The 16688-nt window shown below is 44.4% G+C and overlaps 3 protein-coding genes across 3 annotated transcripts; 2 read left to right on the top strand and 1 right to left on the bottom strand.

Moving 5' to 3' along the window:
• Positions 1–2544: 2544 nt before the first annotated feature.
• On the top strand, positions 2545–3704 carry LOC138195134 (cold-inducible RNA-binding protein B-like). Its single transcript, XM_069144237.1, has one exon. The coding sequence runs from the start codon at positions 2756–2758 to the stop codon at positions 3341–3343; it is 588 nt and encodes a 195-aa protein (XP_069000338.1). The 5' UTR covers positions 2545–2755; the 3' UTR covers positions 3344–3704.
• Positions 3705–4748: 1044 nt separating this feature from the next.
• On the top strand, positions 4749–6217 carry LOC138195133 (cold-inducible RNA-binding protein B-like). Its single transcript, XM_069144236.1, has one exon. It carries the CDS (start codon positions 4962–4964, stop codon positions 5496–5498), a length of 537 nt encoding a protein of 178 aa, XP_069000337.1. The 5' UTR covers positions 4749–4961; the 3' UTR covers positions 5499–6217.
• Positions 6218–7241: 1024 nt separating this feature from the next.
• LOC138195132 (galectin-related protein-like) lies at positions 7242–15950 on the bottom strand. Its single transcript, XM_069144235.1, has 5 exons — positions 15729–15950; positions 15053–15136; positions 14860–14948; positions 13813–13999; positions 7242–11924 (listed from the first exon to the last, which is right to left on the bottom strand). The coding sequence occupies exons 1-5, from the start codon at positions 15759–15761 to the stop codon at positions 11781–11783; spliced, it is 537 nt and encodes a 178-aa protein (XP_069000336.1). The 5' UTR covers positions 15762–15950; the 3' UTR covers positions 7242–11780.
• Positions 15951–16688: the final 738 nt, after the last annotated feature.

Below are 16688 nucleotides of genomic sequence, written 5' to 3'. Positions count from 1 at the left end.
CTCAAGGAAGTATTTCCCTTTAACTAGTACTTCCATATTAGATCAGATCAACCTATCTATTGTAACCGGCTATGTACCGCAGGTTTTTAAAGTGGCTGTAATTAAACCTTTACTTAAAAAGCCGACTCTGCATCCAGCTGTTTTCCAACCTGCCATTTATTTCTAAAATTGCAAATCAACTTTGTGATCATTTACAGAGGAATGGTCTGTTTGAAGATTTTTAGTCAGGCTTCAGAGTTCATCATAGCACAGAAACAGCTCTGGTGAAAGTTACAAATGATCTTCTAATAGCCTCAGACACTGGACTCGTCTCTGTACTTGTTCTTCTGGACCTCAGTGCTGCTTTTGATACGATTGATCATATGATCTTATTACAGAGATTAGAAGATGTTACGAGGATCAAAGGAACTGCATTAGACTGGTTCAAATCCTACTTATCAGATAGATTTCAGTTTGTTCATGTCAACGATGAGTCTTCCAGACAAAACAAGAGTTAGTTATGGAGTTCCACAAGGCTCAATGTTAGGCCCAATACTTTTTACTTTGTACATGCTTCCATTAGGAGATATCATCAAGAAGCACTGCGTCAACTTCCATTGTTATGCAGATGACACTCAGCTATATCTTTCTATAAAACCAGATGAAACTAATCAGTTAGTAAAACTTGAAGATTGTCTAAAAGACATAAAGGCCTGGATGAACAAAAACTTAAACTGAGGAACCTTGGAGTCATATTTGATGAGGACTTGTCCTTTAGCCACCATATAAAGCAAATCTCCAGAACTGCCTTCTTTCATCTACGTAATATTAATAAAATCAGGAAAATCCTTCCTCAGCGTGATGCAGAAAATATAATTCATGCATTTGTTACTTCCAGGCTGGATTACTATAATTCCTTGTTGTTAGGATGTCCAAATTACTCATTAAAAACCCTGCAGTTGATTCAAAATGCTGCAGCAAGAGTACTGACGGGATTTAGAAAGACAGATCATATTTCTCCTGTTTTAGCTTCTCTTCATCGGCTTTCTGTTAAATCAAGAATAGAATTTAAAATTATCTTGATGACCTATAAAGCTCTACATGACCAGGCTTTATAGTATCTCAGAGATCTAATAGAACCACATCATCCTGACAGATCTTATAGAACCACATTATCCTGACAAGATCTTATAGAACCACATCATCCTGACAGATCTTATAGAACCACATTATCCTGACATCTTATAGAACCACATCATCCTGACAGATCTTATAGAACCACATCATCCTGACAGATCTTATAGAACCACATCATCCTGACAGATCTTATAGAACCACATCATCCTGACAGATCTTATAGAACCACATCATCCTGACAGATCTTATAGAACCACATCATCCTGACAGATATTTTAGAACCACATCATCCTGACAGATCTTATAGAACCACATCATCCTGACAGATCTTATAGAACCACATCATCCTGACAGATCTTATAGAACCACATCATCCTGACAGATATTTTAGAACCACATCATCCTGACAGATCTTATAGAACCACATCATCCTGACAGATCTTATAGAACCACATCATCCTGACAGATCTTATAGAACCACATCATCCTGACAGATCTTATAGAACCACATCATCCTGACAGATCTTATAGAACCACATCATCCTGACAGATCTTATAGAACCACATCATCCTGACAGAGCACTTCGCTCTCAGAACGCTGGCCTGCTTGTGTTTCCCAGAGTTTCCAAACGTAGAATAGGAGGCAGAGCCTTCAGTTTCCAGGCTCCTCTCCTGTGGAACCACCTCCCAGTTTGTGTTCGAGGGGCAGAAACCCTCTCTAGCTTTAAGGTTTGACTCTAAACTTTCCTTTTTGATAAAACTTATAGTTAGGGCTCGCTCAGGTGGCCCTGAACCACCCTGCTGTTATGCTGTTATAGGCTGCTGGGGGACCTCGTTAGGCGCTGAGCTTCTTTCCTCTCACTCTTTAACTCTCTATAACTCATATCTCACCATCACATCTCAGTAACTTCATGCTTTTTCTCTCACATAGTTTTTGCATATTGTCCGTTGCCTCACCATTCAGTTCCCTCGATCGCATAGCTTCTGTTATTTCTCTATACGCCCCGGCCGTGGAGCTGCACGTCTCTGCTCCGTGATTGTCGGCCCCACCAACACTTCATGTTTCGGATCTCCATGCTGTCCTTTTCTCTCTCTGCTCTCCCCTCAACCCCCAACCGGTGGAGGCAGATGGCCGCCCACCTCTGAGCCTGGTTTCCTTCCCCCTGTTAAGTTTTTTTTCCCCCCCCCTCCTAGCTTATGTGGGAATTGTTGAATTTCTCTGTATCATATTGCAAAGTTCTGCTGTCAGGACTTTAACGGTTAAGTGCCATGAAATAACCTGTGTTATACAAATAAAATTGACTTGGGGGAGGGAGGAGAGGGGGGGCTTTGGTTGTGGAAAAAAGTCCAGGCTCACTTAGACTATTCCACCACACCCCCTCACAGTGGTACGTTCCAGTCCTCAGGTGTGAGCCTGCATACCTGTGCAGGGCAGCTCTCCTCTGCTACGTCAAGTTCCTGTCATTAATGTGTTACAGCGTTTGACAGGTTCATATGTGTGTGGTGTCCATTTACACACACACACACACACACACTCACAACGCATACACCTCAGTTCTGTTCATGAAAACTTAAGTTGGAATAAAAGTTATTTCAACAGCCATTTGATCTCATCAATCAGGAAAGAGCTGCACTGAAGATGTCGGACGAGGGGAAACTGTTCGTCGGAGGGCTGAGCTACGATACCAACGAGGAGTCCCTGGCTGCGGCCTTCAGCAAGTACGGAACCATCGAGAAAGTGGACGTGATCAGAGACAAAGAGACGGACCGGTCTCGCGGTTTCGGTTTTGTGAAATTCGAGAACGCCGAAGACGCGAAGGACGCGAAGGACGCGATGGACGGCAGGAACATCGACGGCCGGGCCATCCGAGTGGACGAGGCGGGGAAAGGCGGACGCGGCGGCAGAGGAGGGTTCGGCTCCGGGCCACGTGGCGGCAGATTCAGCGGGAGCCGCGGCGGATACAATAACGACCGGAGCTACGGCGAGCGGAGCTACGGTGACCGGAGCTACGGCGAGCGGAGCTACGGCGACCGGAGCTACGGCGACCGGAGCTTCGGAGGTGGAGAAAGGAGCTACGGAGGCGGACGCGGCGGCGGCGGAGGCGGCGGCGGCGGCGGCGGGTACCGGAGCGGCGGAGGCTACAGAGATAACCGGAGCCAGGGTGGATACGGTGACCGCTCCGCATCCTACCGCGATAACTATGACAGCTACGATTCACACGAGTAAACATCTCCCTGATTCAAGACCATCACCCTGGCTTGGCTGTGTTTCAAAGATGTGATCCTCCAGAAAAAAAAAAAAAAAAATGTCCACGTGTTATTGCTGACCTTTAGTTTTGTAGTTCTGTTGTAGTAGCTCAGCATCTTTAAAGAAAAACAACAATCAGACAATCTCTCCACGTGGCTTTTCATTGAACAGCCACCACCATCGCTGCAGACTCTGTCCAGCAGCTGTTTCCTGATTTGATTCATTGTTTAGTTGTTTTTTTTTTATATTGAAATATCCGATGGGGCTTGTTTTTGCTTCCTGGTTTCATGCTAAATTCCTTTAACTACTAATAATAAAAGTTGTGTCTAATTTCCCAAAAGAGTGAATTCCTTTCAAACTGGTGAACTAAACAGCCGATTGCAGCATATATACATACAGTCTGTCCTCTGTTCAACATCTGCATTTTAAATGTGTTTAATGGACTAATCTGGTTTAAAGCGAAGTAAACTTCTTTTTCTCCAAAGTAATATCTCAACCAAGAACAGTTTTGTACTTTGTATTATCAAAAAAAAGAAAAAAAAAAGTCTTTGTCAGTTTGGCTTCATGGAGCCTATTTAACAGACTGAGGAAAGTATAAAGAATTAAAAAAAAAAGATTATACACTTCCTGTTACACGTGTCTACATGCTCCCACAGAAAAAGTAGGCCCAGCCCAGAAAACTTCTTTTAGGTTTGTTAAAACTGTAAAATGTTGAGTAAATGTGGATTTCCCTACTTTGAGATTGAGATAACATTTGGGGTCATCTGATACCAACAGGGCCAGAATCATCCATTTAAATACTGATATTAATACTTTTTATTTTCAATAGTACAAAATGTATGCTACTGTTATGCAAGATGTGACTTTACTTATGTTTAGGCTACTTCAAAAATATAATAAAATGAAAAGTTATTAAGGTATTTCATTTTCAATGCTACTCTACGTTATACTATATTTCAGAGAAAATTACTTTTTTTTTTTTTTTTTACTTCCTGAAATCTGAAAGTGCAGATTAAGATTTCACAGACAAAAAAAACAACAGCAACATAATAAATAAAGACAGTGTGCTCGATAAAGCTCCAAAAATGAGAAATTTATTGGGTTTTGCAAAGGAACTTTTTTTTTTTTTTTTTTTTACAAACGCATAAGGCGCTAAAAAAAAAACAAAAAAAACATCCCACCTACCGGGAGAGGAAAGCAGGAAGAACCTGTTCTGACCAAGTCGGCAAAAACAAAAGAAATTCTGCTCTATAGCGCTCATTCTTAAAGCGGCGTCGGTTGTTTAAAACAAAACAAACAAAAAAAACACCCCTCTCACTTAGACTATTCCGGAACACCCCCACGCGGTGGTACGTCCCATCAGGTGTGAGGCGGAATACCTGTAAAGGGCAGCCCTTTCCTGCTACGACGAGTTAGAAGTAGCAGCTCGCGTGTCGCTGCGTCGGACCGGTTCATGTGCGCGTCGATTTGTTCAAACCTCCACACACACGAAGCGCGAACACGTCTCGGTTCCGTCCGTAAGAACTGAAGTCGGAACAGAAAGTTCTTTTCACCAGCCGTTTGATTTCAACAGCCGAGGAAGAACCCGCAGTAAAAGATGTCGGACGAGGGGAAGCTGTTCGTCGGAGGGCTGAGCTACGATACCAACGAGGATACTCTGGCTGAGGCCTTCAGCAAATACGGAACCATCGAGAAAGTGGACGTGATCAGAGACAAAGAGACGGATCGGTCTCGCGGTTTCGGCTTCGTGAAATTCGAGAACGCCGAAGACGCGAAGGACGCCATGGACGCCATGGACGGGAAGGACATCGACGGCCGGGCCATCCGCGTGGACGAGGCAGGAAAAGGCGGACGCGGCGGCAGAGGAGGGTTCGGCTCCGGACCACGTGGCGGCAGATTCAGCGGAGGCCGCGGACGAGGCGGCGGCGGCGGCTACAACAGCGACCGGAGCTACGGCGACCGGAGCTACGGGAGCGGAGACAGGAGCTACGGAGGCGGCGGCGGCGGCGGCGGGTACCGGAGCGGCGGCGGCGGAGGCGGCGGCGGCGGGTACCGGAGCGGCGGCGGCTACGGCGACCGCTCTTCCTCTTCGAGCTACCGCGAAGGCTACGACAGCTACGCTTCGCACGAGTAAACGTCTCCCCGACTCCGAGATCATCAACCCTGGCTGGCTGTATTTCAAAAAGATGTGATCCTCCCAAGGAAGAAAAATTACAAAAAAAAAAAAAAAATGTCCACGTGTTATTGCTGACCTTTAGTTTTGTAGTTCTGTTGCAGTTGCTCAGCATCTTTAAAGAAAAGAAACCAATCAGACAATGGATCTCCACATGGCCTTTCATCGAACAGCCATCGCCATCGCTGCAGACTCTGTCCAGCACGTTAAAGTGTTTCCTGATTTGATTCCTTGTTTATTTTTTTGTTTTGTTTTATATTGAAATATCCGATGGGGCTTGTTTTTTTTTTTTTTGTTTTGTTTACTGATTTTATGCTTAATTCCTTTTTACTACTATTAAATAAGTTTGTGTTTAATTTCGCATAAAGAGTGAATTCCTTTCAGACTGGTGAACTAAAAACAGCCGATTGCAGCATACATATATATAGTCTGTCCAAATTATCTGTGCTCTGCTCAACATCTGCATTTGAAATGTTTAATGGACTAATCTTGTTTAAAGTAATCGAAACGTGTAACTTCTTTTCTCCAAAGTAATATCTCGACCAGGAACAGTTTTGTACTTTGTTCTTTGTATGATCAACATATTATTTTTCTTTTTTTTTTTTTTTTGTGTCTTTGTCAGTTTGGCTTCATGGAGCCTATTTAACAGACTGTGGAAAATAAAAAGAATTTAAAAAATATTCTACACTTCCTGTTCTACGTCATCGCCCACATGCTCCCACAGAAAAAGTAGGCCCGGCCCAGAAAACTTCTAGTAGGTTTGTTATAACTGTTTTAAAAACTAAAACGTTGAATGAAGGTGGATTTCCCTACTTTGAGATCGAGATAACATTTGTGTGGATCTGATACCAATAGGGCCAGAATCATAAATTTAAATACTTATATCAATACCAAATTTACTTACAAATACTTATTTTTAGGCTACTTCAAAATAAAATGAGAAGTTAAGGTATTTCAATTTTATACTACTTTACATTATACTCTACATTTCAGAGAATTACTGTATTTTTTCTTTTTTTTTTACTCCCTACTTTTGAGATTGAGATAACATTAGTGTGGATCTGACACCAATAGGGCCTGAATCATCAATTTACTGATATCAATACTTTTTTTTTTATTTTCAACAGTACCAAATGTATACTACTGTTATACAGGATGTGACTTTCCTTATTTTTAGGTTTAAAATATAATAAAATAATGTTATGCTCTACTACATTTCAGAAAGAATTACTGTATTTTTTTTTTTTTTTTACTCCCTGAAAGCTGAAAGTACAGATTTAAGATTTTACAGACAAAACAAATCATCAATAAAGAAGGTGTTCTCGATAAAGTTCCAAAATGAGAAATTTATTGGTTTTTGCAAAGGAACTGTTTTTACAAAAGCCACGAGGACATCGCCGTCGTTAATGTGCGTCGCTGCATTCGGACCGGTTCGCGTGTGCGTCCGTTTATCCAAACCGCACGACACCTCAGTTCTGTATAAGAAAACTTAAAAAGTCGGAATAAAAGTTCTTGTCGCAGGAACCGCTGGACTCGAGAGGGATTCGGGCTGTGATCTCTTCCGGGACCCCTTCGAGCCGGATCCCCCCCCCCGTCCCGTCCCGTCCCGTCTCAACCACTCGATACGTCAGCATCTACAACGCAGAAAAAGTAGGCCCGGGCGAGAAACGCGTAATCAATAAAAGACAAGTGTGCACGATAAAGTTCCAAGATAAGAAGTTTATTGGTTTGCAAAGGAACTGTTTTTACAAAAGCATAAGGAGAAGAAAAAAAACCATTTGGAGAGAACACCACGGTGGCGTGTACACCGCCTTCATCTTAACGCAGGTCCTGTGCACATTCTCACTAAGACACTAAATTTGGGGGTTTTCATATCTGAATAATTTGGGAACGTGACATCGGGATCTTCAGAACATCCCCGAAAACACACGAGTGAAAAGGATGGTTAACCTCGTTTCGCAGGTAAAAGAAGAAGCACTTACGGCGGGCGGTTCAGGGGCGAAAATACTCCTCTCAAAACATTTCCTCACGCGGGAAAGAAAAACGTGTAATATTTTAAGGAAACACTTTCATCATGATGAAAGACTCCACTTTCCAATATGCCTTCATATTAACGGCGAGCATGTTTGTAATGATGGCAGGTGTGTTCTTACCGCGCACAACCCTGCAGTAAACAGAAATGATAACATGCTTGTACAAGCACACAACACGTCAGCCTACTTCTACTCAGAGGACACTTTATTTACTGGCACGATGAAGCCGCTCTCGCAGCAGCCGTTTAGCACTTTTCTTTTTTTTTTTTTTTAGAAAGTCGCCTTTCGTCGTGCTTGTCGAAGGTCATGGGAAAACAGCTTTCGAGTTAAATACTTTAGTCCGTATGTTTGCTTTGTGCGTCTCGGATGTGTTCAAATCCAGTAATTTATAATGAAGGTCAGCACTAAACCTGGATTTTCATACACGCCAGGCTAATAAAAGCAAACGGGCCAAAAGAAAAAGATGTCGGATAGACGGTGAAGAAGATAATAAAACGGCATGCTCGACTGAAACGGAAACTGGCAAAAAAATACCGGTCTGTCCTGTTTCTAAAATCGGCAGGTAGATACAAACTTTCATGCACAACTTAAATGCTTTCGGCTTGTTACTCTTCATATAAAATTTTTTTGAAGCCCCGTGACCACGTTCATAAATATGTACATCCAAAGTCCAACTAGAAGCAGGTGGACCTGGGTCAAATAAACGGATTCTTACATCAGACGCCCTCGATTTATTTTTTTAACCGAGCGTACGAAGGGTGCACAGCTGAACAGGTATGAAAGAGTAAAGAGTAAAGGGGGGGGGGAAATAATGAACGGTATTTCCACCTGGGTATTTATCATCCGATTACAATCAAAGAGGCGAATATGACATTCAGTTTTTTTCAGTTATATATTTTTTTTAAAAGGGCTGTACAAGAATTCAAATAATAGTAATAAGGGCGAGACGATCGTTCCTCAAAAGACCATGGGATCATAAGGAGATCAGGAGCTGGGGGCCTGCTGGATTTTAAGGGTTAAGGGTTACAATATCAATATCAGGAAAGAAACACAACAGAAGTTGAGGTTTTCCAAGCACGTGTAACAAAAAAAAACAACAAACTGTAATACAAATTAGTATTGAGTTTCGTACGTTGTTAAAGTGCAACAGTACCAAAAACAGCTCAAGTGCCCCGTCAGCTTGTCGTGTACCTGCAAGAGATCCGACTGCGGAGGTAAACACACGCTGCTCACACAAGGCTGGAAAACCCACAACAGTCCTAGAAAACGATTTGCTGCAGTAAACGCGGCTCAGAAAGCCGCACGCACACAAACACACCCGCGGAGCGGCCCCTGGTCTGAGCCCTTTAATTCAGGAAGTCTTGAATTGTTCATCTCCCTCCTCCATAATTCCTGCTGCTGTCAACGCTGTCAACTTGGGTGACAGCTGAGGAGCCCCAAAAAAACAAAAACAACCACAAACCCGCATCCCACTTTAACACACATCTTGTTTCTACATCACTGGAACACACTGCCGAGTTACTCGTCACGTGGATTATATTAAAATGTTATTATAGGAAACTGTAGAGTTACAAATGGTCACCAGTTAATAGAAAGAACACAAAAACAGTATCCAACAACACAATTACACGTTATTTGTACACATTTGTTCTGTTGTAATACTGGAGTTATGACGCGTCACCGGCTCGCATCCTTTCGAAAAAATTTTTGGGGGAATTATCAGTACCCTCGCGTACCCCCCCCCAAAAAAATGTCCTCCTTTTCCTGTTTGTGTCTGAAATAAACCTCCGTCTGCCGGGAGAGGAACTCGGGAAGAACCTGTCTGACCAAGCGGGCAAAATAAAAATAAAGAAGTTCAGCTCCAGAGCGCTCGTTCTTGGAGCAGCGGTGTTATTGCTACGTGAAAAGGAAGTGCTGCGCACCGGTTAACGAGATGTTGATCGAAGAGGTTTCCCCCCCCCCCCCCCCCCTCGAAGTTTGCTCGAAAAAGACGGGAAGCGTCGTTAACGCGAGTGGACGGTACGCGTCGGTCGCCGAGGCAGCCCCGCGGGGAAGTCGGTGCAACCGTCCTGCGCGGACGTCATGGCTTACTTCCAAATTCACAGCAGCAAAAGTAGAAGAGAACAAAAACCTTCCTTAGCTTGTTGTAATCAAAGTGGAACGCTTGAGTGTACGAATGTCAAACATGTCCACGGTACTCCCGCGACCGTCTGCTAACTACCGCGACGGCTGCTCGAGATGAAGACGATCAAAGAAAAGTCGTCAAATCTACTTCAAGTTTGAACCTTTCATCTAAATAGCAGCAGCAGATATCAGTGACAAAGAGTTTATAAGTTGTGAATATTTCATTTGTGGTTAATAAATAATTTACTAATGTCATAAGGAATTCATAGAAACTACTTTGGAGTTACCAGGTTGTGAAAAAAAAAAAAAAAAATCTCTTCGGATGCTCCGGCTGGAAAATGACACTTTGGTCCAGATGCTCTGGAGCCGTTTTGTAGACTCTCAGGAGACGGGAGTCCGTTTATGAGCAGCTTATAAACCTTCATAATTTCAGCTTTAATGCGTTATTATAAAGTGAGACATACAAGAACCTTTATCAATGATTTGTCAACCCCAGAATTGAGAGTTTATTCGATGTTTATAACTAAAGAACTGCAATATTACGCAACGAAAACAAAAGAGGAGATTTTTCACAATCTGGCAACCGTTGGTCTTTTTAATGTCTTATAATTGCTCTATAAAGCACCAGCAAATCATTTATTTGTCTAATAAACAGTACCCTGAAATCTACGCGGTGACTTTGATGTACTTCTACTGAGCACCTTGAGACGTGATACTTGTGACTTTTTACTTTGAAGAGAACTTCGACTGTTAGTGTGCATTTACTGCAAACCGAGCGATGCACAGCCGACTTAACGACGGCTGCGGTGAAGAAGGGTGCGACTGCTTCACAATGAACTGTGACACGAGGAAATGGTTTTGTGCTTCACTATGTCATCTACGCTACTATGGAAACAGGAAGGCTATACATTTAAAAAAAAAAAAAAAAAAAAAAAAAAAGGGGGGAACTGCAGTGATCCCTAAAACGAGTGCAAACTACCAACCCACGCAACGCACAATGTGGGACGCTACATCTTGTCATGATATAATCCTCGTTCTGGAGTATTTAGGTCGGCGAGGCTGCAGCGCGTTACCATGACAACTGGAATAATACCAAGGGATGGCGAGGGGAGCGCCAAAGGAGTTGGGAGATACACGAGCACAGAGGAAACGGGGCGCGGCGCTGCACTCTGCTCTGATCAGGAGACTTTTAGAAGTATAAATGCGACAATAATTAGACATTCAGCTGCGAGTTGAGAGGAATCAAATCTGAACACGTCGACAAACCCGAACTAGTTTTGCTTTAAGCCACTTTTATCGGATATAAAATCGTGTATCTGCCCACGTGGGAATTAGTAAAGGTTCAGATTGAATATTCAAACGGTGCTCAGTGGGTGGGGTGGGGTGGGGTGGAGGGTGGTCGGCTGCAGAATTGACTGCATAGTTGTGTTTGAGTGAAAATCAACATGCATTTTCCAGCTTATCCACAAGATTTGAGCTTTTTATATAGTAAAGCAGCATTCAGTTTAAGTGAAAGAATTGATTCAAAAATCACCAAATTTAAAATTTAAATTTAAAATGCTTCCACCAATAAAAACAGCCGTTTACTTTCTTATTAGCTGCTGAGCTGCTCAACATTTTTCCTGAGTAACTGGTTTCTAGAACATCGGAGTTATTTTTCCTGCACCGGCTAAATTACTCCGCACCTGCCTCCATCTCAGCTCCCCTCAAGGATTCAACATAAAAAAGAAAAAATGAACGTGCTATAAATAAGCCGTGAGATCCCTGATCTGGTAAAACTGGGGCTACAAGGACAAAAAAAATAAAAATAAATAATAATACCTGAAAATGGAGCAAACACATTCACCCACAACTCATCATCATCATCATCATCATCATCGCATTAGATCCTGGTTAAACAGAAAGAAGAGAAAGAAACGAAGCAGAAAAAGGTCTAACTTGTCACTGCCGACACCTTTTTCCAGTTGCTATGCTGCTGCAGTGTTGCATGATGGGTTATGGATGATGACGCAACAGGCGCACGTGTGCCGCGTGGTCATCTGCGATCAAGTCCTTGCTTCACACACGACTTGCGGAGCGAAGGAGGTTAGCCGAGCTTGGTGATCTGTAGGTCGCCGTGTATCCGCACGCTGTCGATGGACGGCAACGATTTTACTTTGTGATAAAAGTCAAAGAGCTGGTGTCTGTCCACGAATATCCGGAACCGCTGGTGCTCGCAGTGGATCTCAATCTGTCAGGGAGGGAAGGAGAAAGAGAACAGAAAGGGGAAAGAAAAGGAGAAGAGAAAATAGCCCGAATGATCAATAATGCAGGTTGTGAAGGAGAAAAACACATTTGCGCCTTAAGATCAGTCCATAAAAAAAAAATTAAAAAAAAGTATCCAGACCTTATGTCAAGCAAAGCTAACCGGCTTCATTTTAAAACAGAAAAATGTCAAACTATTCCTTGAATATTTTTGGCACACTTTGCATCTTTCTCCTTTTTTTTTAAAAACAAATCCAGAAATTGACAGACGATAACCGATTCTGCTGAAACCAAGTTCACAGTGAACACTTTTTTTTTTTGTTTAAACTCTGCAGAAGTTACACAACAGAAAAGGAAAAAAAACAAAAAACTAATCTATTTGTTCATTCGAGTTATTAAACAAAGGCAAACACATGAAAAAGCTTCAAATGGGGTAATTAAAACATTTCTAATTAGTTCCTTCCTGTATCCTGTGATGACAAAAAACATTAAAAAAAAAAAAATGTAATTTCAGCCACAGCTGTTTCCCATAATACGGTCTGATAAATAACCTAAAGGTTTGTTTGTGTAACTTTTTCTTGGCTTGTTTATATCTGCACACTGTGAACCTCAACAAATCAGATTAAAAAAAAAAAAAAAAAAAAGAAAACGCAGCAGCGTGAGCATCTTTCTGCCTGAAGCCGACCGGCGAGCATCAGACACGAGCCAATCTTGCTCTGAAGCAAACGATAACGTTTTATCAAAGTGCTGACACGGGAGGGGGGGGGGGGGGGGAAGTTATTAGTCTGCAGTCGATTCGGTATGAAATGCGAGATGGTTCAGTTTGAATTGGAGCGTGTCATCGTGTATTTTTAGCCGAACGCCGTACGTGTTAGTCATGTCAACATTCAAACTTATCAGAGCGTAATAGCACATTAAAAAGAGCCATCAACCTCAGGTCTTATGACGATTACTCATCGGGCATATGTCCACCCTCCCTAGCCCCCCGCCTCCCCTTCTTATCCAGCGCATAAACAGCTGATGCTGCATGGATATGATGCAGCGCGGAAAAGCATTTCCTGTTTGTCTTTTGAATGAAAGGACATTCGCAGCGTTTCTTGGGAATAATCTTTCACAGAGCCGATAAAGAAATTTGAAAAACAGGAAAAGTCCGCCCCAAAAAGCGAGAGGGCAACTTGTGAGGCAGAAATATGACAACAGTTTGCATGTTTTAGCCCGTTTGCTGGTAATCACACAGATTTCTGTTGTTGTTGATTCATTACATGTGTAAGCCTCTCAATAAACAAAATAACACTGACGCTTGTGTTCGCCGTGTTTTAACATCTTGTTATGTACCTGCAGCACCACATGTGAAAAACAGTCTTGCGTCACACCCCCACCCCCTCCTCTCCTCCTCCTCATCATTTCTGACAGAACTTGGCTTCATCACCATCCCTTAATGGTTGCACAAGGTCAGCTGCAAAGGCTTTGGAGAGTTGGAACAAACATCTCTTGACAATCTCTGCAGCCCAAAAATGTTTCCAAAAAAAAAAATGCAGCGTTCAAAAAGGAGCCTGTAATATTAACGTTGCCGTTAACAGAGCGGCAGGCGGGCGAGCTGATCTACAACAGGGACAAACGTTGTAAAGGTATTTCTCTGTGGAGCCAAATCGTGGCAATGAACTTGGTGAATAAAATATTATCACAATTGAGAGCCAAAGGAAACAAAAGTCAAGTCGGTAAAAAGAATCGAGTTTCCACACACGAAGGGTCTCGAGCAAGTCGAAGGAGCGGGAAGCCTAAAGAAAAAGGGGAGCATCCGGCGACCTCGTGGTCGGGGTACCCTCGATCACTACGAGTGAAAAGATGAGGAAGGTAAAAAAAGGCGTCTTTACCCTAAAAGGCTGATCGGGAATGAAGGGGAAGTAGGCGGTGGACGCCTCCTCCTCTGTCCATTTCCCGGAGACGCGGGCGCAGCGCAGAAACTGGCGGTCGGCGAAGCGAGCGGTGAGTTTCAGGGCCACGTCGAGCGGGGGCTCCTCCTTCTCCGAATCGCGGCCGCAGGTCAGGCTGACGTCAAAGCTGAGGGAAGAAGGACGAACGGGGGGACGGACGAGGAGTCAGGCGGGCGGGCGGGCAGCACGGGCTGGTAAAAGTGGACGTCAGATGTCCAATAGCTAATCTGGGATGAGTCGAATGCATAATTCTGCTGCTGCTGCTGCTGCGTAAGAGCTAACCAAATGAGTGTTAATTATGTATAATCCCTGCTGCTTGGTTTGGTTTGTTCTTTCCATCCGGCAGCTGTGCAGGTCACACACACACACACACACACACACACACACACACACACACACACACACACACACACACACACACACACACACACACACCTTTATGTGAAAGATGTGCGGCCTTGTCTAAAGCAAATTTCGAGCAGTGAGATGGAACAAAGTGTGTATTTTTCTTTCTGCCTTGCAGCAGCGTCACCCGGGACATTTGCGTGAACTTTGGCGTGAATACTCCGCTGCTGGGAGCATCCGCCGAGACAGATGAAGTCATGGTGGAAGGTTTCTTCCAAGTTTTGTCACAAGTTTCCATGTAGGGCGAGGACACACCCAAACACGTCTGCTTCACTGGCTTTTTAAAAAAAAATATTATACATATATATTGTGTGGCCCCCCCTTTTTTTTGTTGCTCCCTGCTGGAGAGGGAACGCCCGGTCTCTGCACAGTTAAAAGGAGCCACCGTTCCCTCTGGCTGCCCAGGCATTACTCAGTGTGTCCCTAGAGAGGGTGAGCAAGTCTGACTGGCCCAAGAACAAAAAACCCCCATCTTAAAAAAGAAAAAAAAACAACAACCACATAACATGCATATGGATGGACTTAAGTGATAAGCTCCAGATAAGGAGTGCGTGTGAATGCGTTGTGGAGGTGATGTCCTACCCGTCTGGCACCAGGTCAATAATGCCCATCACTATTATCTTCTTCCCTGGCCGCATGCCGCCCCGGATGCGCCCGCTGAACGGCACCGTCTACCCAGAGCACAGTGAGTGTATTAGGGAGCGAGCATCAAACACTCATGACTTGAAGGGGTGGGGGGTGGGGGGGGGGTGTGATCGTTGAGATGGTTTCCTACCAGGAGACGTGATGCATCCTCCTTGTCAGGTGAGATGAGGCCGGGGTCTCCCGGCGAGTCATTCAGATGGTCATCTTCCACATTCTTCAGCACCAGTGACAAAAGACACAGGAAGCAAACTGTAATTGTTATGGCTCTGTCAGGTGGGATAAAAAAAACAAAACAAAAAAAAACAACAACAACCTGAGGCTGAGGGTTAAACAACACAGCATGAGGCTGCCGGCCTACTGCACAATAAGCACACACACACAAAGTGTGGCCTCGTATGAGGTGGGAGCAGACCTGTCATGTTGTTGATCCGGGATCCTGCCGTGAGCCGCGTGATATTGTAAATTAAGCCTCATAAAAGCGTCCGAACCGTCCGGATCTCGCACCGCGTCGTGAACGGACTCGTTCGGAGCACCTGGCTGAGCGGCCGAAGGTGAGCGCACACCGCCGACCACGTTTCAGCACCACAGGTATTGGACCCCCCCCCCCACACACACACACACACACCCCATTTCCCCTCTCCGAGCCACAGATGAAAGAAGGAGTCCGCCCCGCGCGGGCGCAAACCCCGCATCCACCGGATAATCCGCATCACAAAAACCCACAAGTCCGCCACGCGCAGAAAATAAACACCGGCGCGTAAAACCCCCCCGCCGCCCCGGCTCCCAGCGGGGCTCCAAATACTCACTAGTCCGTCCTTTTCCGCTGCCTGCACCGCCATCTTGAGCAGAAGAGCATAGGATGCTTTGCTGTCGGGAGCAGAGGCAGCCCTGTCGGGGGAGTGAGTGTGTGTGTGGTGTGTGTGGTGTGAGTGTGTGTGTGTGTGTGCGCCAAGCGTCGTGGCACTGACTCAGGGAAGGATATTCCTGTTCCTGCTCCAGCCCTGCTGCTGCTGTCCCCCCCCACCACCACCACCTCCCCTGGCCTGGCGCAGAGTCACTCAGCAGGACATCCCTCTGCTCCACTGGCTCTCTGAAATGGGTGGATATCTGCTGACGTATGCTTTATAATAATTACAGTCTGGAAGCTTAATCTCCGTCTGTTGGAGAAGGCTAATCAGAAAGATTTTCCACAACCCTTCACCCAATTAGGCGACACACGCCCTGTGAACCGTTTTCTTTCTTTCTTTATTTTTTAAATTATTTTTCTAAGATTTGGAGTCAACAATACAGGAAACGACTTTTGATTGAGTAACTGGTTAATTTTGTTGGGGGGGGGGGGGGGGGGGTGTTGACGCAGCCTTTTTTTTTGGGGGGGGGGGGGGGGGTTGATCAGCTTGAATGTGACGCAGGAGTGGCACTGGCCTAATTGGCCGAAGTGTGCAAATTCAATACTTTTGAACGATTAAATCACACTGCAGGCGACAGTGGGCTAAAAATAGCAACACGTAGACCAGTTTTCTGCTCACTTGTGAGCCTGGAACAATGATTGCTTTTCACTGAATGAAGTGGATGATCACTCTGGCTCTCTTTCATTGATTTTTACACCCCCTCCCCCCCCCGTCCTGGCTCTTTATTGCAGTGCACGCATTGCATGCATGCATCCCCCCCCCTCTCTGATTGTCTCTTTCAGGCTGGCTCTTGTGTAGTTTAATCGGTCTACTCTGCCCCTTTGTGGATATTTAGAGTCATTACAAGCTCCCAAGTCC

Source organism: Embiotoca jacksoni, unplaced genomic scaffold (genome assembly GCF_022577435.1).
Source record: "Embiotoca jacksoni isolate LCO1_2020_lvr unplaced genomic scaffold, fEmbJac1.0.p SCAF_12, whole genome shotgun sequence".
In the NCBI taxonomy this organism is placed as follows: domain Eukaryota; kingdom Metazoa; phylum Chordata; class Actinopteri; family Embiotocidae; genus Embiotoca; species Embiotoca jacksoni.
Note: the sequence above shows the minus strand (reverse complement) of the source record. Positions and strands in the feature narration are given on the sequence as shown.